General features: G+C 41.1%; 1 protein-coding gene across 1 annotated transcript in view; it reads right to left on the bottom strand.

Moving 5' to 3' along the window:
• The window catches only part of LOC126353832 (HEAT repeat-containing protein 3), a 233,724-nt gene that overhangs the window by 77,113 nt on the left and 128,773 nt on the right, over nucleotides 1-27,838 (bottom strand). The window contains exons 5-6 of the mRNA XM_050002965.1: nucleotides 24,508-24,614; nucleotides 23,893-24,030 (exon numbers count right to left, since the gene is read on the bottom strand). Of these exons, the coding sequence (XP_049858922.1) occupies nucleotides 23,893-24,030; nucleotides 24,508-24,614 (245 nt within the window). The remainder of the gene's footprint in view (nucleotides 1-23,892; nucleotides 24,031-24,507; nucleotides 24,615-27,838) is intronic.

Genomic DNA, 27,838 nt, shown 5'->3' with positions numbered 1-27,838 from the left:
GTTGAATGTTCTGGACGCCCTGTGGAAGTTACGACTCCAGAAATCATTGATAAAATCCATGATATGGTGATGGATGACAGAAGAGTTAAGGTGCACGAGATTGCTAGTGCTGTGGACATCTCAAATGAATGGTTACATAACATTTTGCATAAACGTTAGGACATGAGAAAGCTATCTGCAAAAGGGTTCCGGGACTGCCCATGCTTGACCAAAAACTGAATCGTGTTAAGTGTTGCAAGGATGGTTTGCAACTGTTCAGGAAGAATTTTGTCACTGTAGATGAAACATGGATACATTACTATACTCCTGTGACCAAACAACAATCTAACAATGGGTTAACAAGAGAGAATCTGCACCAAAAAAGGCGAAGACCATTCCTTCGGCTGGAAAGGTTATGGCGACTGTCTTTTGGGATTCGCAAGGGATAATCCTCTTCGACTATCTGGAAAAGGGTGGAACTATTACAGGTGAATATTTTTAATGGTTATTGGACAATTCGAAAACCAAGCTGCAAGAAAAACACAGGCGATTGGACCACAAAAAAGTCCTTTTCCATCACGACACTGCACCAGAACACACCTCAGCAGTTGTGGTCGCAAAATTAATGGAAACAGGATTCCAACTCAGTTCACATCCCACCTATTCTCCGCACTTGGCTCCCTCTGACTACTATTTGCTCCCCAATTTGTAGAAATGGCTGGCGGGACAAAGCTTTTATTAAAACGAGGAGGTGACTGCAGCAACTAATAGCTATTTTCCAGACTTGGACAATTCCTATTATTTGGAAGGGATCTACAAATTAGAACAGCATTGGATGAAGTGTATAAGTCTAAAAGAGACTATATCGAAAAATAAGAAAGGTTTACCACAAACACGTAAGTAGTTTTTATTTTTCCAATGCCCCTCGTAAATCTAATTTGTAGCGAGTTTAAAATTAGTTGTGAAATTTGACAGTTCAGTATGGAGCAAGTGGAGGGTAGTCTAGTTGCCAGCGTATGCTGAGTGCATCAGCAGGTGATGACAATGCCTGGCCTACCTGGCAGACTAGCCTGACTGCATGAAATGCAAGATGCGCAATCCAGCTGATCTGCAATCTTTCTCAAACAATTTTAAAGAATCTGCTCACTAATAAATTCTGATTCTCACACATCTTATAAATAAATTTATCAGCTTAATGATGAACTGCCTGTCATTTTGTAAATTGTCAAAATTATTGTGATATGTTGATATTCGGTAAACTACTGCAAGAAATTCTTAAAGTTTGCAATGAAAAATAGGGGTTGCTATGAATTTGCATTTGGTGCATGTCAAGTCAAATGTTGCTGCATATAAAATGTAGGTAACATACTAAATTATTCTATAAACAGGGAGGAAGAAAATCAAATGTATGTACACTGCTCCGTCACAAACTCATGTGCCAGAGAAAAGACCAAATTGAAACATTCATAAATTCCCTGTACCTCATAATGGTTTGGGATATCTAAACAAAAGTTTGGCAAATGATGGCACAAAGAGGAGAGTATTTTGCTGTGTAATTAATATGCAAAACTTACACATCTATCACAATATTCAAGTAACTACAGTCCCAGCAGCTATGTTCAAAGTTTTACCATGGAATTGTTTTGTCTACACAACTCCTCCTGTTACACTGATGAACTTCAACTTAAAAACTGGGAGGCAGTTAACACACACACACACACACACACACACACACACACACACACACACAACCCTTGTTTTTAAGTGTAGCCGCACGATTAGAAATGATATGATGATGTGTTCATTAATCTCAATACTAATCATGTATACACATCCTGTTAACTGACTTGTTCCACATGATTTCAATAAAAAAGATGTGCAAGTGGGAAAGGGATGCAAAGAGTGGCAATTTTTGATCAGAAATGTAAAACTGTACACTTTACAAAATGAAGAAATATATCCTAAAACTATAATATCAATGAGTCACAACTGGAATTGGCCAGCTCATACAAAAACCTGGGTGTCACACTTTGTAGCGATGTGAAATGAAATGATCACGTAGGCTCAGTTGTGGGTAAAGCAGGTGGTAGACTAAAAGGAGATTGCTTACAGATCACCTGAGTGACCAGTTCTAGAATATTGTGTAGTATGTGGGATCCACACCAAATAGAGCTAATGGGGGATATTTAACTTTTATAGACAAGGGCAGTCCCAGCTTTATTTGACCTGTGGGAGGGAGTTACAGAGATGTTGAAGAAACTGGACTAGCAGACTCTCGATTGAAGACAGGCAAAGTATTCCAAGAAAGCCTGCTTACTAAGTACCAAGAACTGGCTTTAAATGACGACTCGAGGCATATACTACAACATCTAATATAGCACTCACACAGGGGTGATGAAGACTAGATTAGATTAACTACACCACTCACACAGGCATTTGAACAATCATTCTTCCTGTACTCCAGACTGAAAGAAAGGATATGGTTTAAGTTCCTTTAAAATTCAAATTCAGAGATGACAAAACTTTTACCTAACAAATGAAATAATCCATGCTGGAGAGATGTTAAGAATACACTGATATACACACTGTCATCACAAGTGCAAGTGGTATCCTCAACATGACGGAAACAAATATGAAAGAAACCCATCCAGGTGGTAAACTGAGGGATGAATCTGCCACTGCGCTAAGTAATGCAAATGAGCCACTGGATTCTGTAGAGTCCATGTACATGGATAAGAAAGAGCCTGTGATTTTTGGAAATGGGAATTCCAAAATTCAACTGAACAATAAATATTTCTTTGGAACATGAAACATTAACACATTTTTACAATTAGAAAAACTGAAACCACTCATAAATATCCTTGATGATCAGAACCTGGTCATTTTGGCTCTATAGTACCACAGATTCAATGATGAGTATTTAATGAAGTTTAAGAACTACAGGATTTGCAAGGTCAAATCATGAAAATATATAGTGAATGGTACATCTCATTTGAGGACAACTTTTGTTGTGAACAATTTACAGGAACTTACATCTGCCTCTAAAAGGCTTGATCATTTAGCAATAATGCATGCCACCAAAACATGTAAGTCAACTTATGCTCTTGCACCAATCAATGTCAACAACAAAACGAACTCTTAGGAAAGTGAGTGAGTTCTGGGAACTACTGGAATCAGAAACCCAGAAAATTCCAGAAAATAACATTAAAATTCCAATGAGACTTTAATGCTCAAACTGGGAAAGAAAAATTTTCTTCACAAAATTGTTGGTGACTTTCCAGTACATGAACAAGAATACAAAAGGCAAAGTCTTATAGAATTGTGCCATTTGTCCTCACTGAAACTGATACCTACAAATTCCAAGACTGCCTTACAAACAGAAAACTTTAAAATCACCAAATGAATTTCTGAGAGAATTTCAAATGGACCATGCAGCAGTACTCATGAAAAATAAGGAAATCATGAAGTGAAGGTTAAGAAAAGGAAAATATTGAACAGTAACATTTATGAAGATGAAGTTTGACCCCAAAAATCGATTAAATGTTGGAAAGAAACATAGCAACAAACAAATAACTATATTTAAACTTCGAGACATTGAGGCAAAAACATGGGCAGGATGATCAACAAATATCTTCAACAACTAAGAAATATGGATGATGAAACCAAAGAACAATGAAGCATTGGTGGTATGTCTGAACAAGGAAGAAAATTCATTTTTAAAATTTATGGAAGTTTGATGACACACAACAAAACTGATAAATGTTAAGTATACATGATAAATACCACCTCTGGCATTCTGAAAATGATTTTCAGAAAACAAGACTAGAAACTTCTTTGAAGATTTTAAATACAACCTCTAAAGGTGTATCTCCCCTCTCCCATTGTTGACTGGCAGTGACAGTTATAACCAGATTTAGGGACCTGTAAATTCTAAACACTGTGACCCATGAAGAGCCCAGAACTACAACAACTTGGGAAATGTAATACCTCATACACTAAGTTCTGACTAAAGGCTTTGTGAATTTGAATTTGATTTTGCAATTCTGTGTCAACTTTACCTCATTCCAACAGCAGAACAGTAAAATGTTTTGTGACATCATGCGCACATGTCCACACCAAACTATTCAATTCACTTACTGTGATGAAATGAGCTCTGTATCTTCTTATGCTACTATGTATTGAATTGCTTACTGACTATTGTAAGAGTAAAGGAAGTATTTAGATGAAACTTAAGGTTGACCTTTCCAAATTTTTTCAACAATCAACACACTAGACCATGCCGGTTCACTGTCTGCTTGTGTCAGATGGCTCAAAGCAGTGGGAAACCAGCTAGCTTTTGGCGACTGATGACAGGGGTTAAGAGTGGTGAGGGGAAGGGAGAATTCTGAACAAGGCTGCTTAGGAAGAGAACGGTTTTCATTGATGATGATTATGAAGATGAAGGCTATGTTTATGTTGCATGTGGCCACTCAACAGCAGGGTCATCACTGACTTTAAGAAGTGTCAGCCTGCCATTCTCATAGGGGTGGTGGTGACAAGAGCTGTCCACACAGGTGGAGTTGCTTATAACGCATTTAAATTCACCTATTACTTACTACAAAAATGCTGTCATGTTACACTACATTTCGACACTGAAAATTCGATTAAAAAAATCACACCGCACTGATCACATTCCAGCATTTTAGGAGTGAAGTCCAACAATTCACAAAATTTCAGAACCCACGTTACAGTGGTGTCGACGACAGTGAGGATGGTAGGTACATCTCCAGCCAAGTTGAAGGCTGCCCTGATGTAAGTATACAAAACATATTTAGGCAAAATATGTTGAACAGAAAGTGGCATACCACAAATTTAACAAGTAGTGGATCCTTCTGCCTGAGAAGGAGACTGTGTTAATGGGCTATGTACAGTCCGGTGAGCAGCACTTCCTTTCATCGGTGCGACTGGCTTGTAGTCCGCCACGCCTGTGCGTTCAGTTTGAGTGACTGCAGTTCCACTTCCAACCATTCACTTTCCCAATGACACATGATTCTTCTGTCCGACAATTAAATGATGGCATGCAAGGAGATCATCAACATACAACACCATCCCTACACGCTTCTTTGACTGCTTTGTCAGCTATGCCATTTCCTTTTATCCCGACATGTTCAGGAAACTAGCAAAGGACTGCCACCTCCCTTCAGTGTTGGATCTGCAGAAACGAGCCATGAATGGACCTGAATCAACTGGTCTACCGGAAACATTTGATGGACAACTTGTGGTGCACAGAGCGAGTTACAGCAAACGAGAAACTTTGTACTATGATGCCTTTGAAGCCACTCCATTGCTGCTGTATTGTCAAGTAACTTCATTTCATTATAAGTAAATCGTTCCATATGGGGAATTAGGAAAATCCTGTAAGGAAAAACAGTGGAACAACTGACCAGGGGAGGCCACGATGTCTGGAATAAGGATTTACTTCTAACTTTGTACACTCTTAGTACTCCATTAGGACAATAAAATGTTTAAGCAGTAGCGTGTACTTCTCAAGCGTTATTGCAAGATAATTTCAGTCTTCAAATACATACCTGTGCACAGTTGTTTTCACCAGGAAGCGGTGGCAGCCGAGTGGGTAGTGTCCAAGCCCCGCAATCGCGGGATGGCTGGAGCGAGTCCCGTTTGTCAGCTGCTTTTTTTTTATTTTTAACACAATCATTTTCTGCACTATTTATATTACAATTGATATAATGGAAAAAATACGTGTAATCGGCTGAGATTTTATTAAATTTACAATGTTATTTGGCAGTCTACAAATTTTTATCACAAAAAATATAATATTCGTAACTATTGACTAGTAAACGATCAAATGCATAAAGTGATACTGAAAATTTATGAGAAATCCTTTATACCTGGAAGGAGCCTGAAACTACTTGTTACCTCCAAGTTTTGACCGGCACAGATGGCTTTTGAAATACGTAAAATTAATCGTCGCTTTCGACATTATGAGTACAATGGCAGGATGGTATTTTTCGTAAAAACATGGAAAACTAAGTTAAATGGCACCAAATGCATTGAATAAATGCTGTTTCCGCATAAGCAAGGTCTTTTGAGGTTTTCCGTGGAACAACAAATCTCGTCAACATTTTCAAAACCCTCTCCTTCGGCTGATAATTTGGCAGCAAACCATGCATAACGCAGCATTTCCTCAAATATTGGCGCTGATAATTGATCATGCAGTATTGAGTGTGCTTTAATATTGTCTTCACGAGAAGCAATTTCTCGTCCTTTTTCGATTAAATACGAGCAATTTTGAAGACATGGACAAGCATACATTTTCTGTATCACTTTATGCGGTTGGTCATTTACTAGTCAGTAGTTGCCAAATAACATCGTAAATTTAATAGAAGTTCATCCCATTACACGTATTTCTCCCATTATATCAATTGTAAAATAAATAGTAAAGAAAATGACTGTGTTACACATTTTGTTGTCCTAATGGAGTTCTATGAGTGTACAAAGTTTGAAGTAAATCTGTGTACCGGGAGATCTGGTGTGTCCAGATCAGTGAGAGAGGTGGTAGCATGTATCCCGAATGGCACGGTCAGATGGGGCTGAAATCCGAACAGCTAGCCAAAGGGGACGCTGCACTAAATACCCAATGACTGAGGCAATGCTGAGGTTTCCATGGCCTGCCAAGCAAGATGAAGGCACTGCCAAATCCAATGTGGTGGTTCATTAGCCTCTGCACACAGAACTGACCTGGGCTGTCCAAAATGCTCCAGTCAATATCCATATGCCCTCATTGTGGACAATGTCTAACATCTTAAGGAAGGAAGTATGTACTGAGCCATACACCACGCTGCTTAATATAATCATCATCTGACAGACATAACTGCAGGAGGCAGAACCTGTTAGCTCCTAACACCTCTCTGTTGAGGCATTTCAAAATATTCAGTATTTTGATGCTCTGTTAACACACTCCCAGATGAGAGGGCCATGTTAGTTTCGTGTCAAATAGTAGGCCTGAAGTGCTCATGTCCTTAAAACTTAGAATACTGTCTCCATCACTAGTTCTGGTTGGTTAAGCTACAACAAGCATGATAAAAACTGACTGAAGCAGTATTCTGTAATAGATAAATTAAAAACAGTTTTACTGGCCCAATTTTCCAGTCTCTCATTGGTCAGATGCAATTCCCTTGTTATTTTAAAGTCAGAGGTGTAGTAGATTGTGAAGTCATTCAAGAGCAAAGAACTTTTAACAGGGTTTCTGACTGTGGAAGAGATGCCATTGCGAACACAGTGACACTGAGTACACTAAGGAGAGGGATCCCATTCTCCATATCAAAGCAGTCAGACAACAATGAGACAGCAAAAGCACCTATGCTTGAGGAATGTAACAATATTATTATGAAAAGGATAGTTGATACTCACTAAAGAGTGAAGATGCTGAGTCACAGATAGGCAACAAAAAGACTGTCACAGAATAACCTTTCGGCCAACAAGGCCTTTGTCAAAAATAGGCGACACACACACACACACACACACACACACACACACACACACACGACCACAGTCACTGGCAACTGAAGCCAGACCTGGTTGGCTGAAACCTTATCTTGTGACAGTCTTTTTAGTGCCTATCTGTGACTCAGAAAATCTCCGCTATATGGTAAGTAGCAACTATTCTTTTCATAATATTGTTACATTTCATCCTGAATTTTCCATTATTTTAGTTCTGAGGAAGAATTTAATAATAATAAGCAACAGACGTCCACATTCCCTTCGTTCATGATCTTGGCAAATAATGTTGTACCTCCAAGTGGGGTCGTATTGCTTTTTCAAGGTAAAAAAACGACACACCAACTACGTAATTATGTCGTCAGAAAGACTCCTGTATCACTGTTTCCAGTGGAATTAAATTGTCAAGAGTGGAATGGTAGTGGCTGAAACTGCACTGGGAGCAGCACAGGTGGCCTTGCGAGTCGAGGAGCCAGACGAGGCAACACATTGCCATATGCTCCGGTTGGTTGGTTGGTTGGTTTAAAACAGAAGAGGGCAGAAGGGACCAAACTGCGAGGTCATTGGTCCCTTGTTCCATGTAAAGTAATAACACAAGGGAAAGAAGAAAAAGGAGACTACAGTTCAATAACAGGATAAAGAAAGAACCAGAAGGACAACCAACACTACCATGGACAAGAAAACCACAGAAGCAAGAAACAGGTAGAAGTAGTAAAACCAAGAAAGCAGATGACCATGGCTGGCCGAGCACAAGAATAAAAAGGAAAAGTCAGCCACTCTGCAACACATTAAAACATCCACCCCAAAAGCATTAGAGTGTAGAACACAAAGGGACAAAGGACATGTGCTAAAACTTATATAGAATGATAACACCCACTGTCACATATAAAATATAAAACTAAATTAGCTAATGAGATGTTGTCACCTAAAATTAACAGCTTCGAGTCTGGTAATTGAAGAGTCCGTCGCAGGGCAGCCAAAGGAGGACAGTTCACTAAGATATGGGCCACTGTCAGCCAGGTGCAGAACCGACACTGGGGGTGGATCATCACTGTGCTGGAGGTAGTCTCCTTAATGGCATGCAGTTTGTTGTGCGTGCTGAGGTTATGCCAATTCGTCTCCCAAAGCCGCACCTTGCAACGTAGTACTGAACACAGGTCCGTTGCAGAGAAGCTGAACTCCATAAGCGATTTCCACGTAGCCTGTTTGGCCAGCCTGTTGGCAAGTTCATTGCCTGGGATTCCGACGTGACCTGGGGTCCAGATAAACACCACTGAATGACTGGACCATTCTAGGGCATAGATGGACTCGTGGATGGTTGCTACCAAAGGATAACAAGGGTAGCACTGGTCAATAGCTTGTAGACTGCTCAAGGAGTTAGTACATAGAAGAAACGAGTCCCACGGGCACGAATGGACCTGCTCAAGAGCACGAGATATAGCCACCAGCTCAGCATTGAAAACACTGCAGCCATCGGGCAAGAAATGCTATTCAATATGCCCTCCATGGACATATTGCCGATGTCATCATCAGCCATCTGGCCGTTGGTGTAAACCACTTCATGGCCTCGGTACACATCAAGAATCGACAGGAAGTGGCAGCAGAGAGCCGCGGGGTTAACTGAGTCCTTAGGGCCATGTGAAAGGTCCAGGCAAATCCACGGCCTAGGTGTACACCATGGAGGTGTATGTGAATAGACCTCAAGTATAGGTGGCAAAGGCAAGGCCTCCAGTTCTGAAAGAAGGGATCGGATACGTATTGCAATTGGGAACACTGACATGGGTCACCGATGCCGGAGAGGAACTACCATGGGTGGGAAAAGGAGACGGTGATTTGGATGTGCAGGAGAACAAAGAACGTGTGCAGTGTAACTGGCCAGCAGTTGTGCATACCTAACGTGCAATGGAGGGACTCCGGCCTTCACAAGGACACTGGTCACCGGACTCTTCCTAAAAGCTCCTGTTGCTAGGCGAACGCCACAGTGGTGCGCTGGGTCGAGTAAACTCAACTGCTGAGGGCACTGCCGAACCATAAACCAGACTCCCATAGTCAACGTGGGACTGAAAAAGAGCTCTGTAAAGCTGCAGCAGCGTAGAGCTATCTGCACCCCAGCTGGTGTTGCTCAGGCACTGGAGGGCATTGAGGTATTGCCAGCACTTCCGCTTAAGCTGATGAAGGTGGGGAAGCCAGGTCAATCAGGCATCGAAAACCAGTCCTAAGAATCGATATGTCTCCACTACAGTGAGTGGATCATCATTAAGGTAAAGTTCTGGTTCTGGATGAATGGTATGACGTCAACAGAAGTGCATAACACATGACTTCGTGGCCGGAAACAGAAAACTATGGGCTAGAGCCCATGACTGCACCTTGTAGATGGCTCCCTGTAGGCGCCACTGGTGGAGCAGTACAAAATGCATAAATCATCTTCATACAGAGAAGGTGAGATGGACAGCCCTACTGCTGCTGCTAGACCATTAATGGCCACTAAAAATACACACACTCAATAAAGAGCCCTGCAGGAGCCCATTCTCATGTATATGGGGGGGGAACTATTGGAGGCACCAACTCGGACACAGAAAGTACGAAGCGATACAAAATTTTGGATAAAATTAGGAGCTGGTCTCGGGGACCCCACTCTTATAATGTGGCAAGGATATGTCGTCGCCAGGTGGTGTCATACACTTCTTGTAAATCTAAAAAGATGGCAAACAGTTATTGGCGTCTGGAAAAGGGTGTTCAGATGGCAGACTCGAGGGGCACAAGATTATCAGTGGTATAGAAACCATGGCGGAAGCTACCTGACATGGAGCCAGTAGGCCACGACTCCAAGACCCGACCCGACCCAACCGCCAACACACCATACATTCCAGCAGCTAACAAAGAACATTGATGAGGCTGATGGTCCGACAGCTATGCATATTACATGGGTTTTTACCGGGTTTGAGCACCGGAATGATAGTGCTCTCCCACTATTGCACCAGATCTGGTTGAAGATGACGAGGAGATGCCATTTCTAGTCAGATGAGAGGTGTTTAATCATCTGAGTGTGGATCCAATCGGGCCCTGGAGCTGTGTGGAGGCATGTGCAAGGGCACTGAGATGCTCCCACTCTGTAGATAGGGCATTATAGAATTCACTACGGCATGTAGTAAATGAGGGAATTTCCCCTTTCAGTCGCCGTTTGAGAGTGCGAAAGGCTGGGGGATAGTTCTTCGACGCAGAGGCTCGAGCATAGTGCTCAATGAAGTGCTTGGCAATCACATTTGCTTCGGTAGATAACACGCCATTTATGTTAACACCGGGACCTGTTGGGGTCTGGTACCTGAAAACACGTTTGATCTCCGCCCAGACTTGGGAAGGTGACGTATGGCACCCAATGGTCAAGACTTATCTCTCCCAACACTGCTGCTTCCGTCATTTGATAAGTTAGTGGATGTAGTCAAGGAGCCGTTTAAAGACGATGAGGTGCGCCAGGGAAGGGTGCTGCTTATGCCGCTGTAGAGCTCACCGATACTCCTCAATTGCTTCAGCGACTTCCGGCTGCCACCCCACCTTTCGCCGGGGCACGCTAAAAGGCAAGGGATTGTGTTTTCTGCCACAGGAACGATTGTTGTAGTCATCTGCTCAACCATCACATCGATGTTACAGAGTGGGGGGGAGATTCAACAGTGACAGCTGAGGGGAAAGTTTCTCAGTCCGCCTTGTATCTGTGGGCCTGACGCCAGGGCAGTGACGGGAAGATGGGGAAGTGATCACTAACACAAGTCATCATGTGCTCTCCAGTGGATAGGTGGGAGAAGCCTTGGTGTGCAAACTGATAAATCAAAGGCCGAGCAGCTACCATGAGCGACACTAAAATGTGTGGCGGCCCCAATATTTAAGAGGCAGAGGTCAAACTGAGACAGTAAAGTTTCGACATCTCTGCCTTGGCCAGTAAGCATGGTGCCAACCCACAAGGGGTTATGGGAGTTAAAATCTCCCAAAAGTAGAAAAGGTTTAGGGAGTTGATCAACCACTGCAGTTAATACATTCAGGGATACTGCACCATCTGGGGGAAGATATACATTGGAGACAGTTATTTCCTGTGTCGTCCTTATTCTGACAGCGACGGCTTTAAGTGGGTTTGAAGGGGCACAGTTTTGCAACAGACTGAGTTTAGGACAAAACCACAAACTCCACCTGACACACTATTATAGTCACTACGGTTCCTGTAGTATCCCTTATAGCCACGGAGGGCAGGGGTCCGCAATGCTGGGAACCAGGTTTCCTGGAGTGAAATGCCGTAGCTCAGTCAGGCGGTGGAAAAATCCGCTGCCACCTTGAAGCCCTACGACCAGCTGCTTTTGAGCTCTTCAGCCACTGGCGGGCGTCATCTTGACCACTAGCAGAAACCTGGAAAGGGAGTGACCCAATGGACCCCTTCCTAGCAAGGGGAGCCAAAGAAAACTTACACTTCACTGGTGCAGAAGTGGGGACTGATATCCCTGATGGTTGGAGGGGGCGGGTGTTTGCTCCAAAAGTAGGTGGTGTGAGAGCAACAGTGAGGGAAGAGCTTGCCTTTGACTCCAGGGCACAGATAACGGGGCATGCATAATGAATCTGGTCTGGTCCTGGGAGAGCACTTCTGGCTGCAGATAGGACTGATTCCAATTCTCTCATAGCGAACAGATGATTGTAGATCTCCTCATTACATGAGAGGTGGAGCCTCCACAGTTCTACAAAACGTCTGGAACTCTCACGTTTGCCTAGATGATGCAGTTTTGGTTAAAAAAGTGTTCAGCTAAAACCTGAGCCCATCTCTATGTGCATCCGATAAGACACAATTTCTCAATAACTCCATAGGGGGAGGTGTGCCACCCTTGCCTGAAATCTTCCTCATAAATTCGCAGACTCTTGTTGTGGAAGTGGATTGATTAATGAAGTCAGGGAATTCCTTCCAGGAGTTTATTCTCAGTTCTTTTCTCATTTGCTTTGCTTGTGCTCTTGCAAGCACAAAGATTTTCTACTGCTGGATAGCGTTGAAATTTCTGCAAAGCTGTGCGCCTGGCTCTGAGTGACATCGTTTGTTTCACAAGAAACAGGACAATGTTTGAGGTGGTTGCTAAACTGGGGGAATGGAATTATTGGTAGCATGGTGAATCAAGCAGGTTATCTGGTTGACTGTCTTCAGAGCACGTTCCTGTTGTTCAAGGGTGTCCTACTAATTGTGCTGCAACCAATTTACTCTTTGGAGTATCCGTTTTCATGGTCTCTTGTCTATTACTGCCTGAATCAGCACATGTATCCACACCTGCAGGTGGTCACTGGGATACAAATTGATGGCCACTATCCACTGGACAGTCCACAAGAGACAGAAGGCAAAAACAAAGCCTGCAGCTGTAAAAGAGTGTGTCATTTGACACGAGTTCAAATGGCAACTCTTCAAATGGATGAGCCGCTCAAAAATCTGACCCCTGTGGTATTTGGTAGCCGAGCCCCTCAGCACATTGTATGCAATGCAGTCACCCATGGCGATGAATAGGCGGGGGAGTGCGTGGAAAAGTTCTGTCCATGCAGCTATACCCGGTGGGTCATGAGGTGGAAGATACAAAGAACACACTGATCTTAGTAGATGTGAGAACTTCCTTTATAACTGTTCGTACAGCAATGGGAGCTGCACATCGACCAAATCTAGCAACAGAGTATGAAATGGAGACACACACACACACACACGGCTGTAAAAGTGAAAGCCAAACAAACTCTGTCCCAGCGCAAAATCATGGCATCGGTGTTTTGTGATAGACATGGTGCTTTGTTGGTCGATGTCATGCAACGAGGAGTCACTATCAATGCAGAAACAAACTGCCAAACCCCGAGATAACTACGCAGAGTGATTCAAAACAAAAGTCACAGCATGCTGACAAAGGGAATTGTCCTCCTCCATGACAATGCAAGACCTCACACTGCAAGTCAAACCCACGATTTATTGGACAGTTTTGGCTAGGAAGTTTTAGACCATCGACCCTACAGTCCTGATCTTGCGTCAAGCAATTACTATCTATTCCTCCACCTCAAGCAACACTTCAGTGTCAATCATTACAATGACGACGACTACATGAAAATTGCAGTTAACTCTTGGTTATCAGAGCAGGTGGCAAGCTTTCATGAAGAGGGTATTTTGAAATTGGTTGAGAGGTATGATACGTGTTCAACAAAATTTTGCAACTATGTCGAAAAATAGAGTGCAGTATGTACTTTCTGAAAATAAATTTACTTTTTTTAAATAACCATACGTTGTTTACTTATGTTCAAATGGATCTTACTTAAAAAACAAACCTCGTATCAGGCCCTGAGGGAGACATTGATTAGCAATAGGTGTTCTTGCCCTTCTCTCTTGGCAGTGGTGATTTATGCTAGAAGTCGATGGGAATATTAGACAGTGCTTGGCTCTCTGGTTCCTCCGTGTGGATATCAATCTCTTCGACAGTAAAATGCTGATCAGAAAGGAAGAGTGCTCACTGATCTGTTGGTTTAGCTGCCACTTTATTCTATTTCAAGTGGCTATTTGTATGGCATTACAGCGGTAAGAGGGGATGGTTGTATGGTTTTAGCTGACGTCTGATGGTGTGCAGTGATACGTGGTTGAGGTTCCAAGTTCATTGCTAATGACATCCAAATTGTTCCATGGTACTGAGCATTTTTCTGCCACAGGTACAGTGAGAAGTGCAAGCATTTGCACTTGATTCTATGGTCAATGCTTGTGTGGAGCCATAAAATTTGGCTATTAGCTTCTTAAGGGCCAACACAAAAGAAAAAAACAAACATTGAGGGTTCCAGAACTGTAACAACTCTTAGCTCCACCTCTATCCAGCACTTCTTACTCCGTACTCAGTGGTTCCTGAAGCAGTTCACACATTTTGGAGGAAGTGTACTAGAGTTTCTTGATTTATGAGCCATACTTCCACAATGTCCACATGTAGCCCTCCTATTACATGCCATAGTGGTATGATGAAATTCTGGTATTTGAAGTATTACATAGGGATGTGACCAAATGGCCAAACCTTAAGACAGATATAACCTGCAAGAATATGCAAGTAACTATGGAGTGTGGAAGGTTATAATAAATGCTGCAGACTTTCCATTGTGTCACTGACTCTGCTCATATAGTTCTGCACTTCCGTGACACCAATCACTAAAAATGTCCAATTTCAGTTTTCAGATAGCTTTTGTTTATTTTTGAATAACTGGTTTTGGGCTATTTGCCCATCTTCAGATCCATTACACAAAATTAAATGATAATTGACTCAAAACTTCGTATACAAAGTTTCAAATTTTAAGCAATGAATTGCAATTCAAAACATATAATTTGTTACAGTTGCAAAGTAATGCATCAATACATAACTGCAATTTCACAGTCATAACTAAAAATACATTAGCCTGCTAAGACTTTATATTGCATGTTTTCAAGAAACCTTATTCGTGGAACATTTTTAGTGTTCATCAATGCCCTCTACCTGCAGAAAATTGATTGAAATACAGAAAGTAAGCCCAGGTGTAACATATGAACAATGATTGTACAAATTATTTAAATGATTAAATTTGATAAAGCTTTAAAAGAACTTTGAAACCAGTTGTAGAACACATTTTAATTTTTTTTTTAAAAATTGTCTCTTCTCTTCTTTCTATTACTGAAATCAAAAACTTGGGCAATGAGATTAAGAAGAGTAAAGATAAGAAAGGCAGAGGGAAATGGCACTATCTGGCCACTTATAAAACACATGGGGGAGAATCAACCTGTTAACACTTTAAAACCATCACCCTAAAATCTTGGGAAAAATGTTGGGCAATTCACAAAACTTTCAAACATTAACCACATTCATTTGAATGTTATCTAAAATAGACAGCAGATTTGTTGGAAAATCCGCCATTACCCACTGATCGAAAAATAAAACACCGTCCAATAAAATGTGGCACACTGTTATTCACCATCGTCACAAATGCCAAACCATGAACGGTCCTCTTGCTGCAGAGCCATGCATCATAGTGTGGTGGCCTATGTGAAGACAAATAAGGAGGACCTCGTCCTGTTGGCATGGCTGGAAGGAGGTATGCTACACCCAAGTTGTGCTTTATTACATGGAGCTTATTGTCTGTCACATCCAGCCACTCATCCTCCCACCGACACAATATTCTGTATATCAACAGTGAGGCTATAGCATGCAGGGGTAGTGGCACACTAAATTAACTGAGAACCATGACATCTCCTTGGCTGCTGGATCCGCCCTTCTTTTCCCGCAATACCTATGTTCTCTGGTACCCTTCAGAAAGACACCTCCTTCCTCAGGCACTGTAGTAGCAAGAAGGCATCCTGGGTATTCTGGACAACTTTATCTGCTGGGTACAAACATTAGAGAGAGGGAAGGGCAATCAAAGAATCAGAGCAGACAAGGAATTTTACACTTGAAGGACGTCTCATCCACCCCTGTGCTTACAAGATTGCATATAACTCTGCGACGAAGATAGTAAAGTCTTGAGGCTGTTGGGCCTCAAGGGCACGATCTGCGAAAACAGCAGATCAACCAAAGGAACCCCCGTATTTATACCCATCTGTAAAGACAGTTACATAGTTGTGTTGCTTATTTAAAATGTCACATTAAAAACTGAAGGAGGAAAGCAGTCTCTCCTGTACTGCACTAAATCTAAAATTACTCTGTACCTCTGCATTAACCAGGATTGCAGTCAGTTAAAACCCTGGATTTGAACCTGTATATGACCCACATCATCAGTGAACATTTTGCATGTCTCCCAAATAGCCTCACTGGCTGTGCACGATTTGTAAAGAGACACTCCATAGCCGGATGAGCAATGGTGTGGTATGCTGGGGAAGTGGAAGTAGCCTCACCAGCCTCAGCACAAATAAGTGGTAAACACCCATGGGAAGCTTGACGCCCTCATGGTGTAAAGCGTCAATAATTTTTGCTCACCAGTATATTGTGCAAGCGTAGTCCAACCACAATCAGACGAATGCCCTATGGAACTTGAGCAGACACTCCCCCAAGACCTGTGGCTAAGACATTTCAAAATGTTCAGAACATTCTGGGCCCTTGCCTTCAGGTCTGGGAACAATGACAGCTTGGAGAAAAAAAATGAGGCCCAAAAACGACAGAGTCTTTAAAATGGAGAACAGTGTTCCACATACCCAATTCACATAAATTAACAATACAACAAGAAAAATGAACACACACACACGCACACACACTCCAGCTCAGAAAACATAAAGCCAGTCCAATGCAGCCCCCTCTTCAATGTAAGTTGCAACAGACGAGTTGACTGGAGGAAGAATAGAAAACTGCAAAACTGTCCGCAAATAAAAGAGCACTGTGAAGGACTGCTTATTGCAGGTGTGATACCGTTGATGGCTGTGGCAAAGAGGATAAAACACTTAAAACACTGTCCTGAGGAACACGATCCTCCTGCTTGAAACTATTCGACTGCTTGTCATCAACTTGATACTTGAAAAAGCACTATGATAAAATGGGTGGAATAAAGACGGGGAGGTGTTCACAGAACCCCCATCAGTGTAACTGTCCTAGGACAAGAGGTCTCCAAGTAGTATCATATACCTTACTGATATCAAAAAATATACCTACACAATGCTGTTCATGTAGGGAAGCCTGCCGAATAGCTGCCTCTAGCAAGGCCAGGTTGTCAATGCTGGTTCAGAATCTCCTGAATCTACACTGTAAGCGACTTAGTAGCTTCCTGGTCTCCAACATCCAAACCAGACGACAGTTAACCATTCGTTCCAAGGTCTTTCCTATAAAGCTCATTAAGGTGATGCTCTTTTAACTACTGGGACACGTTCAGTTCTTTCCCAGTTTCAGAAGAGGGATCAAAATTGCCTCCCTCCACGAGTTGGGAAGGTTGCCTGCCTACCATAACAAATCAAAACATCATAAGAAGATTCCCCTACACACTGGTTCCAAGTTCCACAGCATGCTGTATCAGATTTGGTCGTGACCAGGCACAGTATCATGAGCCACAGACATTGCCAAATCCAGGTCCCACATAGAGAATAGGCAGTTACAGGATTTCAAATCATTAGCCTTAATTCCAACTTATCCTGTTCCATGGTGGCACGGTAACGATGGAATGCTAGATCCTGGCAGACAGTGACAGTAGTCGGTGCAAAATGCTCTGCCATTGTGTGTGCACTGTCTCCAGGTGTTTATGGAGACACCACTGGTTCAACAATGCTGCTATAGGTAAATGACTGGCATTTACTAGAAATCCTCCTGAAGACTACTCATACTGTAGAAGAACAAGTGGAACGACTGACAGAGTCCATGAACACTTGCCGTGACATGTTCGTGCTCTGCTTGATGATGTGTCGAGGCTTCGCCCTTGCTAATTGAAAGACTTTGAGGTTTCCCACCATTGGGTGGCTCTTAAATCGTCACAGAGCAGCATGCTTGACCCAAATGATAGAACAGCATTCATCAGTTTACCAAGGCACAGGTGGTCTTCTAGGATGAGAGAACTTTGGAATGGAGAGAGGACAGCAGCATGGTGGATTACTTGTGTGCTGTGGTCCATCCATTCTTGGATGCTGTCGTGGCACTCTAACACAAGCAGCTGGCTGAATATTGTCCAGTTGGCTCTGTGTCTATTCAGGGAGGTTTCCATCCAGCAGGTGAATGTGCAGTCGCAAATGGTCACAGGAATGAAAGTTGTCAGTGACTTACCACTGAACAGAGCCTGCAAGGACTGGAGAGCAGAAAGAGAGGTCGATGGCTGAGAATGACCCAATAGCAGCTCAGAAATGAGTAGGAATGCCCATGTTGAGGATGCAGAGCTCATGAGATGACATAATGCTATCCAAAAAAAGTGTCTCTGTGGGCAAGCAAAAGGTTGAACCCCACTGCACATGATGGGCATTGAAGTCTCCAAATAGAAGAAACGGGCGGAGGAGTTATTCTGTTAACCTGTTAGAGTTTCCTTAGAGTCAATCATATTGTGAGGAGGTTAATGTGGTGAGCAAATTGCGATTCTCTGGCATTCATGAACCTCAGCAGCAACCATTTGCAGGTCAATAGCTAAGGGGAGAGCAGAGGAATGGTGTGCATTATTGACAAACAAAGCAACCGTCCATCTTAAGTGAAGAAAGTTATCTTCATGTACTGGAGAAACTAGAAATTTATACCCCCCCACCTAAAAAAAAAAAAAAAAACACAGACAGAGAGAGAGAGAGAGAGAGAGAGTAGAAAAAGTGCTTTGTAAGCAAAGTGACTTTATGCTTAGGGATTTTTACAAGACCATTAAACAAATTTTTTAGTCTTACCAGGGATGGGATAGAACGCGCTAGGATAAAAGTTTCCTAAAAAGTTTCAAAGTTCTTTTAAAGTTTTTTTAATTGAGCTATTTTAGATTTATTGTATCATTATTTATAAGTCATCCTTAGAAATATTGACCAATTTTCTGCAGGCAGAGGGCATTTTTCAGCACTACACACACTCCACGAAGAAGGTTTCTTGAAAACTGCAATATTAAGTCCTAGTGGGCTAATCTATTGTTAATTTTGACAGTGGATTTCCAGCTCTGTATAGGCACATTATTTTGCAACTGTAACAAATGGTACTTTTTAAATTTTACTTCACTTCTTAAAATCTGATACTTTGTAAACGAAAGTTTTGAGTCATTAGTCATTTAATTTTGTTTAATTGATCTAAAGATGGGAAAATGGCCTGAATCCGGTTATTTAAAAATAAATAAAAGTGATCTGAAGACTGAAATTGGAGATTTTTGCACAAATAAGGACTGCTGACACGCACTAAAAATGAACATGTCTAGTTTTGATGCAGAACTCTTTTTCCGTTCTTCACATAATTCCTCAGGGTCCCTCTCCATTAAAGCAGAGCAGGTAACCATGCCTTTACAAACATTAAAGGTATTGTGCAATTCAGCCACAACAGGATAGTCACCTAAGGTCTTTCATCAAGATGTGTTCCTTTATGAAATAGTTTCCCCAAACCCTTGTAGAAAAGGGAGATGTTTTTGAATGTCTCCTCTATTCTTCTGGTTACAACCAAAGTGTTGCAACAGACTAGTGCCTTGTTTCTGTAATTCTGAGGTGGACCAACCATCTGAGCTCTCTTGGTTCGGTGGATGTAGGTACTATGTGATGGTATATTCGTCCTGTCAGGAGTAGATCTGAGTTGAAGTCACTCCATGAGAAACCAAAGAGGTGTTTGGGAAACAAATGTCAATTCAGACAGAGCCTTGCATGCCTCAGTAAGCCTTATATGAAGTAACACATCTGATTTTTTTTAATGGAAAAACTCTTACGGCTTTTAATATAAAACAGACTGTATTAACAGGGTTTACACAAGTTTGCCCAAGTGAAATTCCCTGATTTCCAGACAAGTTTTAGCATTTTTCCCAGACAAATTGAGATTTCAAAGGTGAGTACAGGCTGAAGTTGACAAAAAATGTGAGGACTTCTGTATTTCTAAACGTATGAGCAAAAATTGTAAGTACTAACATCAACATCTTTTGTAATGAACAGTATTTAGGTGGAGAAAGCAAGACAAATGGTATGTGTGTTTCATTAATGTTATTTTATTTCAATAAAACAAAACACATTTAATGACATAAATATGCATTTCCTTGAAGTCACTAGACAGATTTAAAATACCTTCACTGATTTCAGAAATAACCTCAGACAAAAGTAGGCCTCCTGCAAGAAGTGTGTAAGGCGGGGAAGAGTTGTGTTAAGCAACACTATGGGTGACCACGAATAAAATGTTGGCTCTACTATAATCTTTATTGACAGTTATTACACACTGTGTTATGTCCATTATTTTCGTGGTATTGTGTGTCCGCCTGCTTAGCTGAGTGGTAATGTGTTTGCCTACCACGCAGCAGGACCGGATTCGATACCCAGCCTGGTTGGAGATTTTCTCCACCTGTGGACTGGCTGTTGTGTTGTCCTCATTATCATTTCATCATCACTGACATCAATTCGGCCATTGTGGTGTTACCTGAATGAAGACTTGCAACCCGAAGGCCGAACTTCCCTGGATGGAGCATCCTGGCCATCAATGCCCCAATATAATTTCATTTTACAGGCCTTGTGAGTTTTCTTTCAAGGAATATACGAGCACATAGCATACAAACCACCAGCAACTGCCACAATTTTCTTCTCCTTACTGTCCTTCCTTTCTAATTATGGATTATTTTCGATGTGCCACAATGTACAACAATACATTTAATGTTTATAAAACAGCGCATTGTACAATGTAATTGCCTTAAGACAGACCCAGTTTCTGAAATCCATCGCCTGTGGCCACAGTCCTGAGTCTATGATGAAAATCCGCTGCATTATGCCACACACAAACCGACCCAGCCTGCGGGCAGATTGGTGTGACTAGATTTGACAGGCACGGCCTGCACATTAGTGGGAAGTGATGGGCTTCAGATTGACAGACCCGATCCATTAGAGATACCTACAGAAACGGGCTGCAGTTTTGGCCCATTGAGGAAGTCCACTTGGGTCGCCACATATTCACGACACAGACACAAAGTTCACGAAATGAGACCGTGGTGATCAATCCAAGCAACAGATAACTTGCACGAATATTCTGAGAATCAATACTAATGAGGATAGGAAGATGATCACTGAGCTGCAGGCAGGCACATATAAAAGACTATCATACTCTCACAACTAAATTTTCAGCCATTGCCTTTGTCAGAAAATGAGAGTGCACACACTTTCACACAACCAATCAGATACAACTCATGCACACGTGATCGCTGTCTCTGGCCGCTGCGTTGATAGTCTCTGAGAATCAGATCCAAACAAACTACTACTCACACCTCCCTGCCTCTCGTTGGCAGCTGCTAGGCCGGTGGCAAGAAGTGGTGGCAGCACTGACTGCAAGCAGAGGGGAATGGTAGGAAAGGAGAAGCAGTAAGAATCAGGGAGCAGGGATTTCCCCGACACCCAAATTCCCTGATTTTCAGTACTTGTGGCAGCCCCGATTAACATTCTGTGCATTTATTCTTCGTGTCTACATATTTATTTCTCAACAGTCGTTCAGTTGATACCTTCACTGCAGAATGTTCAACTTTATTGACGTATCTCTTCTTGCACCACTTCCACACTGTTTAATTCTCAGGTAGGGCTAAGTTGGGAGTGTATGGAGGATGATCAATGACAATGAATCCAAGGCATCAGATAGTTGCAAATGTTATAGTGCTCACATGTGCTCTGGTACTATCATGCTGAAGGAGAAGATGCTCCATATATGGACAAACTCTTTGAATTCAAAGCAGGATTACAGCACACCGTTTCTTACACACAGACATATTTATGTTACACACTACAATTTACAGCTTTCTAGTGGCAGAGGGCCGAGGGCCCCACAATGTTCCATCACTGCACCTAACAATGGTCCCTGAAGTATGCCCACAGTTAATGTTCGAAGAAGTCTGGTAGTACTGCCCAAGCCACAGCTTATGAAATATGGCATCATAATGGCTGTACTCAACCAGTTTTCCCAGGTTCTCCGAGGAAAAAATGGCTCCCTCTTCCCTAGGTTGTGACTTACTCTTCTCCAGGCTCTTACTGGGGCCTGTTTGGTTTTGGTGGTCCTGCCAGTAGATTTGCTGCTACCGGCACAGCCATCAGTGTCATAGAGGCATACAAGACCCCCCTCCCCCAAGCAATGAAGGTGCCTACAACGAGGCATTGCCCCATCCCAAGAGGGTGTTGCCAACGAGTCTTAATTCTACTGCTACTAATGTCATGTTGTAAGGAGATGTAGCTCTTCATGGTGGATTTCTAATATGTTTTGTAGCAAATTTATCTTCTAAAACTGTTGTATTAATGGCAGACTATAATGAAAAGAAACTTAAATTCTTTTAGTATTCTGATGAAATGAAGAACATGGGACATTTAAGTACTAAACCCAATACTTCATATGGCAGGAACAGCTTTATGATGAAATTTAAATTGATGTGAACTTTTATTTTGTAATTACTTTATTAAAATGTCCACCTGAAAAATATAGCTTGTCAATGAATGTTACTTATTTAGCTTTTCGCTACAGCAGCAATGTTTGGTACCATTTTGTGTGTGCTGCTAATATGAAGTCTGTCAGTGAGACATATTTCATTCCCTCTATTGCAGAAAAAATGCCTCGCACAAGATGTAAGCCAAACATCAAGAAAATTGTAGCTGCAGACTTGTAGTCATAGAAATTTATGTTGAGGAAAATTCTTATGAAAGTCTACGAGAATAATTTTGTTACAAAACTGTTTCCACATTGTCAACACCTACTGAAAGGGAAAGACATTAACCTTTTCATTTTACTTTCCAACATCCTGAATGCCAATTATGGCAAAACCAATAATGTGATTCATTTAAATATATCTAATCAATTGGGACAAAACAAGTTGTTACAAAAAATTGTGGAAATGAATCTCAAATTCATTGAACAGATTAAAGAGTTAATTTTGTGACTGTTCAAAATTCCACTCTGTCCCACTGTCAAAGACAGCAGCTTGGAGACATAAGCAGTGTTTCTGTTTCCTAGCTGTCCATTCCACAGAGAGTGTTTTATCTTTAACTCCTGAATGCAGTTACACAACTTAGAAATCATGTTTTTACGCTTCAATGCTAAATTCAAAATGTTCATTTGATGTATAATGTCACAGAGGAATGCCAAATCTGCTACCCACTGCTCATTTTTCGATTCTGCAACAGGCTTACCTCTTATGTGCATATCAATTCCGAGTTCAAAAAAATCTCCATAACTTTACTTTGATTCAGCCCAAGTATTTCATTGCAATGTGACGCATAACACTTTCCAAGTCTTCCAAAGAGACTTTGAACTGGTGACATTTCAGAACTTGATTGTGGGTGAAACTTGTTATACAAATCAACTCACTCATCAGTTCCCACATGTTCACACACACACACACACACACACACACACACACACACACACACACACACACACACACACACACACACATCTGGCCCTATTGTAGTGTCTCTTCAGAACCAAGTCCAGCAGTTTTTCTCTGATGATGAAACTATAATTATTCTGCGAAAATAAAATGTCAGCTGTGTAGTATCAGAAATGTCTATGCACAAGTGCCAGAGAAAATGCAATAAATTTAACTGTAAAAGTTTATCAGCTATTTATCATTCAACGCAGAATAAAAGAAATAGCTAATTAAGTTTCAGATAAGGGAATGGTTCCTACAAAAAAAATTATTGCATGCGTGTAACTGCTAGGATTCATTCAAGACACATCACAACACTAATGGAGCCTGAGTGAATTGATGATTTACTGACACGTAATTTAACATCACACTCATAGGTTAAGTTCACTGGTACAATATATCTTCCACTTAAGTTATGTGACTTACCACAGATAAGCACTCTAAACAAGAGAAATTCTGTCTCTTTTCCTTCTAGTTCCAGCAAGCTGTGCCAAGTTGTTTCCATATTTTGTAGAACCTTAATTGCAATTGGATTGTTTTCTGTTATTGTGTGCAAACATTGTGCTGAAAATAAAGAAAGATATATGCACTGAGTGATACTGGACAGAGAGATGGGTGACAATTACTCTTAAAAGTAACATACATCCAAATCTAGTGGTTACTACGGATGCAATGAATATTCCGGACTTTAAGCTACTTATATATTTAATTCTTTTGTGCAAGTCAGATTTTCATACAAAACAATGAGCTAATAAAGCCAAATTACTTTTCGTCAGAAGCATATGAGAAATTTTTTACATGAGACACTTGTTTTGATGATGAAGGTCATCTCCTATGAAGCTGGGTAATCCTGAAAGTACATCATAGAGCTTTAACGTTTAGGAATATCTTCTCTGTTTCATTATCTTACTTCTGATTTAAGAAAATTTTTTTATTGGCATTCACCAAGATCACTGTGATCATATTTGTTACATCTCATGTAACAGGAAACACAGCAATACTTCAGTACTCTATATTATTCTGTACATAAGGGATACTCACCAACAGCAACAGCAGTTTCAATTCCATACTTTTGAACATCTAAACATCTGGCAAGTATTTTAATATTGTCTTCATTTAGGTACATTAAAGCGGTTGTGTTATTTTCACTGTAACAGAAAGAAAGCTGCACAACTGAACAGAAATGATGCTGTATTTTTCAATAAACTGCATAGCAAATTATTTTCATTAAAATACTGAAATATGTGTAACCAGCCAGTTAAGTTCTAACTCTATGAAGCTTTTTGGAGGACTACAGATCCATTGTATGGTGTATGCAATTTATGTCAAAGTACTAAAAATCATTCTGTGCACAGTTCTGTGGACTGTGTGTGGCAGATCCTGCACAAGCTGCTTTGAACAGATAAGACACAGGGCTTCAACTTCATATTGGACATGAATGAACACAGTGATAGAAGTAATGGTATGTTAAACATCATTGTGACATCCAACAATGCTACCTTTCACATTTCAAGAATAGATACCAAACAAACCTAATATTTGGTTCAAACTATCCACATGACGTTAGGAAACACGAGGGGGAAAATCTTGCATGTAATGTCAGATATGGACAAATGTATAATCTGAACATCGGGCCATTTTTATCTGCATACATTAATGGCATGCAAGTAGATCTGATGAGTATACAACTTTCTTGTATACTTAACACATGCAGCCTCACACCTAGTTTCAGTAGGGCAATGCTTGCTCCAACAAATGCTGAAAGGGTAGGATGAAATAAGCTCCTAGCAAAGGACATACGATGGCGACATTGACGATACACACGTCGATGGGGCATAGTGCTCCAATGCTGTTGCAGATATAGCTCACAGCAGAATGATTCCGCTGGTCTGCGTTGGGCCGCTTTTATACTCAGCGCACGACATTGATTACATTAGAGCGCTGATAACAGACTTAGCCGCTGCAAGGGCTGGTGCGGGAGCGTTATCCCGTACGCGTGCTGTACTCTCTCTAGCAGCATGCGTACCCACTGGCGAGCCGGCCCAAGCGGGTTGCATCATGCAGCCTTGCAGGCGCTCAGCGACCAACGCTGCACTATCTTTTGAATTTTTTTCAAATTGTTGCATCCTTGAGTCCCCGTTCACCAGATGTAGTCTAGCAATTGGCGGCTGATGCTACAGATCAGATTTTATTAATAATTGTAGTACAGGGTTACATCTCCAGTTACAGTTACATTCTCAGCAAGCACACCATTGGGCATTTTGCCTGTTGATTTCTTCACAAATCTATAACAACACTGATTTTATTCCGCTAGAAAGTGTGTTTTTGTAGACCACAGGGCCCATATTTCAGAATGGATGTGTACGAAAACTGAATATAGGTTGGACATTTCTCACACAACAAAGGGGAAGTGCTATGACTGTTGCTGGAAACAACCTTTGGGATTGTGGGAGTCAGATGTGAGATATACATGTCCATACTTTTATTAGTTTGAATTCTAGAGTATAATGAAATTACAAAATTATGAGCCAGATACCCTATGTGACAGAAGCTAACTGAAGCATGTTAATACCAAACTAGTAGTCTTATTACAAATGATACTTTAAAGTAATTTCATTTGAGTCATGTAAGTCAACTCCTTAACTAAAGAGAAAACCACTTTACCAGTTGTGAATCGTAGGTATACATTCTGGGTGCTCACAAATTTTTAAATTCAGATAAATATTAGAGTGCAAAATTAATAGCATCTGCTGCATGACGGTGATGCTTATCAACATATTTATACAACTTTAGCTGCTGTCAGCAACTAATAATAATAATAATAATAATAATAATAATATGTACAACTAGTCTGAAAAAAAAGAACAATTGTTTTTGCTGAATTTTGTTGTTTTTTAAATAATTAAGTACAGTTTATCGCAAGAACAAAATAATGGTTAAGCTTTCTCTACTCTCCATTTCTCATTATTGTGTAAGTTAAGTGAGAGTTTTTGTGCTTTTTCATTTCTTCAGATAAATGTACAAGATCGCTAATTCATGTATTAGTAAGTGAAGTAACTTCTGGGCTCAAAATGGGGCATTCGTACGTTGCACACTCACAACACCTTAAACTGCTTATACACTTCATTGTTAAATGTTCGCTTGTAGTCCCTCTCTCTTACAACGAATCTCGTCTATGATGCTCTACTTTGTTCCTGGTAATTTTCTTCCCGGTTAGTGCTTAACACAGGTACAACACAGTTCATGTTGACACTGCACAGGAAAGCCAATTCCTGCATAGTAAACAACCAACTTCGAACATAAACTGCTGTTTGCGGAAATTATTAAATTCAAGTAGTACTATCTACCAACAAGGTCACTTGACTAGAATATAAAAGAGGCGCTTAGAGCCATATGGACCAAAAGCACACTTTCTTTGAGGCCCTCCCCCTCTCCCCTTATATTTAAGTGAATATTAGAGAAACTGTGCGATTGCTTTACGTGAATGTTCAGATATATGTAGAATGTGGCCCTACAGCACAGATAAATTTGACCCACCATAAGATCAACAGATGTCAGAAGCATAAATAAATACTACAGTCTGACAATTGATGATTATGTGCTTTATGCTTCTCAGCGCCTCAAATGGATTACTGTACAATAAAATTCAATACGTAAGTACAATATATCATTCAGAGTCCCACAGAATAGGTTTTTCTGTCAGTAAATACTGTAACATACAATGATTACTGATCTAATTTTACTATATAGTAAGTGAATTGGCATATCTGTGGAGTGTGCTACCACCTAGCGGGATTTATGCCAAGCGAACATGGAAAAAAGTCTGCTGCTGTGTGCGACCATCTGCTGGCATTGACGTTAACTTTTAGCTGAGTGGTAACGGCAAGCAGTGAACACCGTGAACCGTGCACGTTGTTTATCAAATCTCTCTATGTATTTGGTCTATAAGGCAATTATGTCATGCCAGTTGTACAAACGCAGAAGCATCAGTGGAGGTGTGATCACGACCCTGATGCCTAGTTTCACAGAGACTAGAAGAGCAATATAGCATAGCATGGTAGATTTAGTGGTGTGTATTTCTGATTACCACATGTACATTATGTTTAACAGTGTTGAAAGAAAAATAAACAATATATCCACAAGGTGTCAAAAGTTAGGGTGTTCAGGTGCTCTTACACAACAGCCGTCACTGCACTTACAATATGTTTATCTCTTTTTGAAGTACTTTTTTACATAAATGCTTACATTTTGGACATTTAAAGCTGCTTTGAGCAAATTCCCAAGCAATTTATAAATGACCTGCCCACTGGGCATTTGCCCGTTCCATGTCACAAGCCTAACCGGATTCAGATTCATTGATGACATCTTTATG

This window comes from Schistocerca gregaria, chromosome 3, assembly GCF_023897955.1.
Source record: "Schistocerca gregaria isolate iqSchGreg1 chromosome 3, iqSchGreg1.2, whole genome shotgun sequence".
In the NCBI taxonomy this organism is placed as follows: domain Eukaryota; kingdom Metazoa; phylum Arthropoda; class Insecta; order Orthoptera; family Acrididae; genus Schistocerca; species Schistocerca gregaria.
This window is presented reverse-complemented; position numbering and strand designations above follow the sequence as displayed.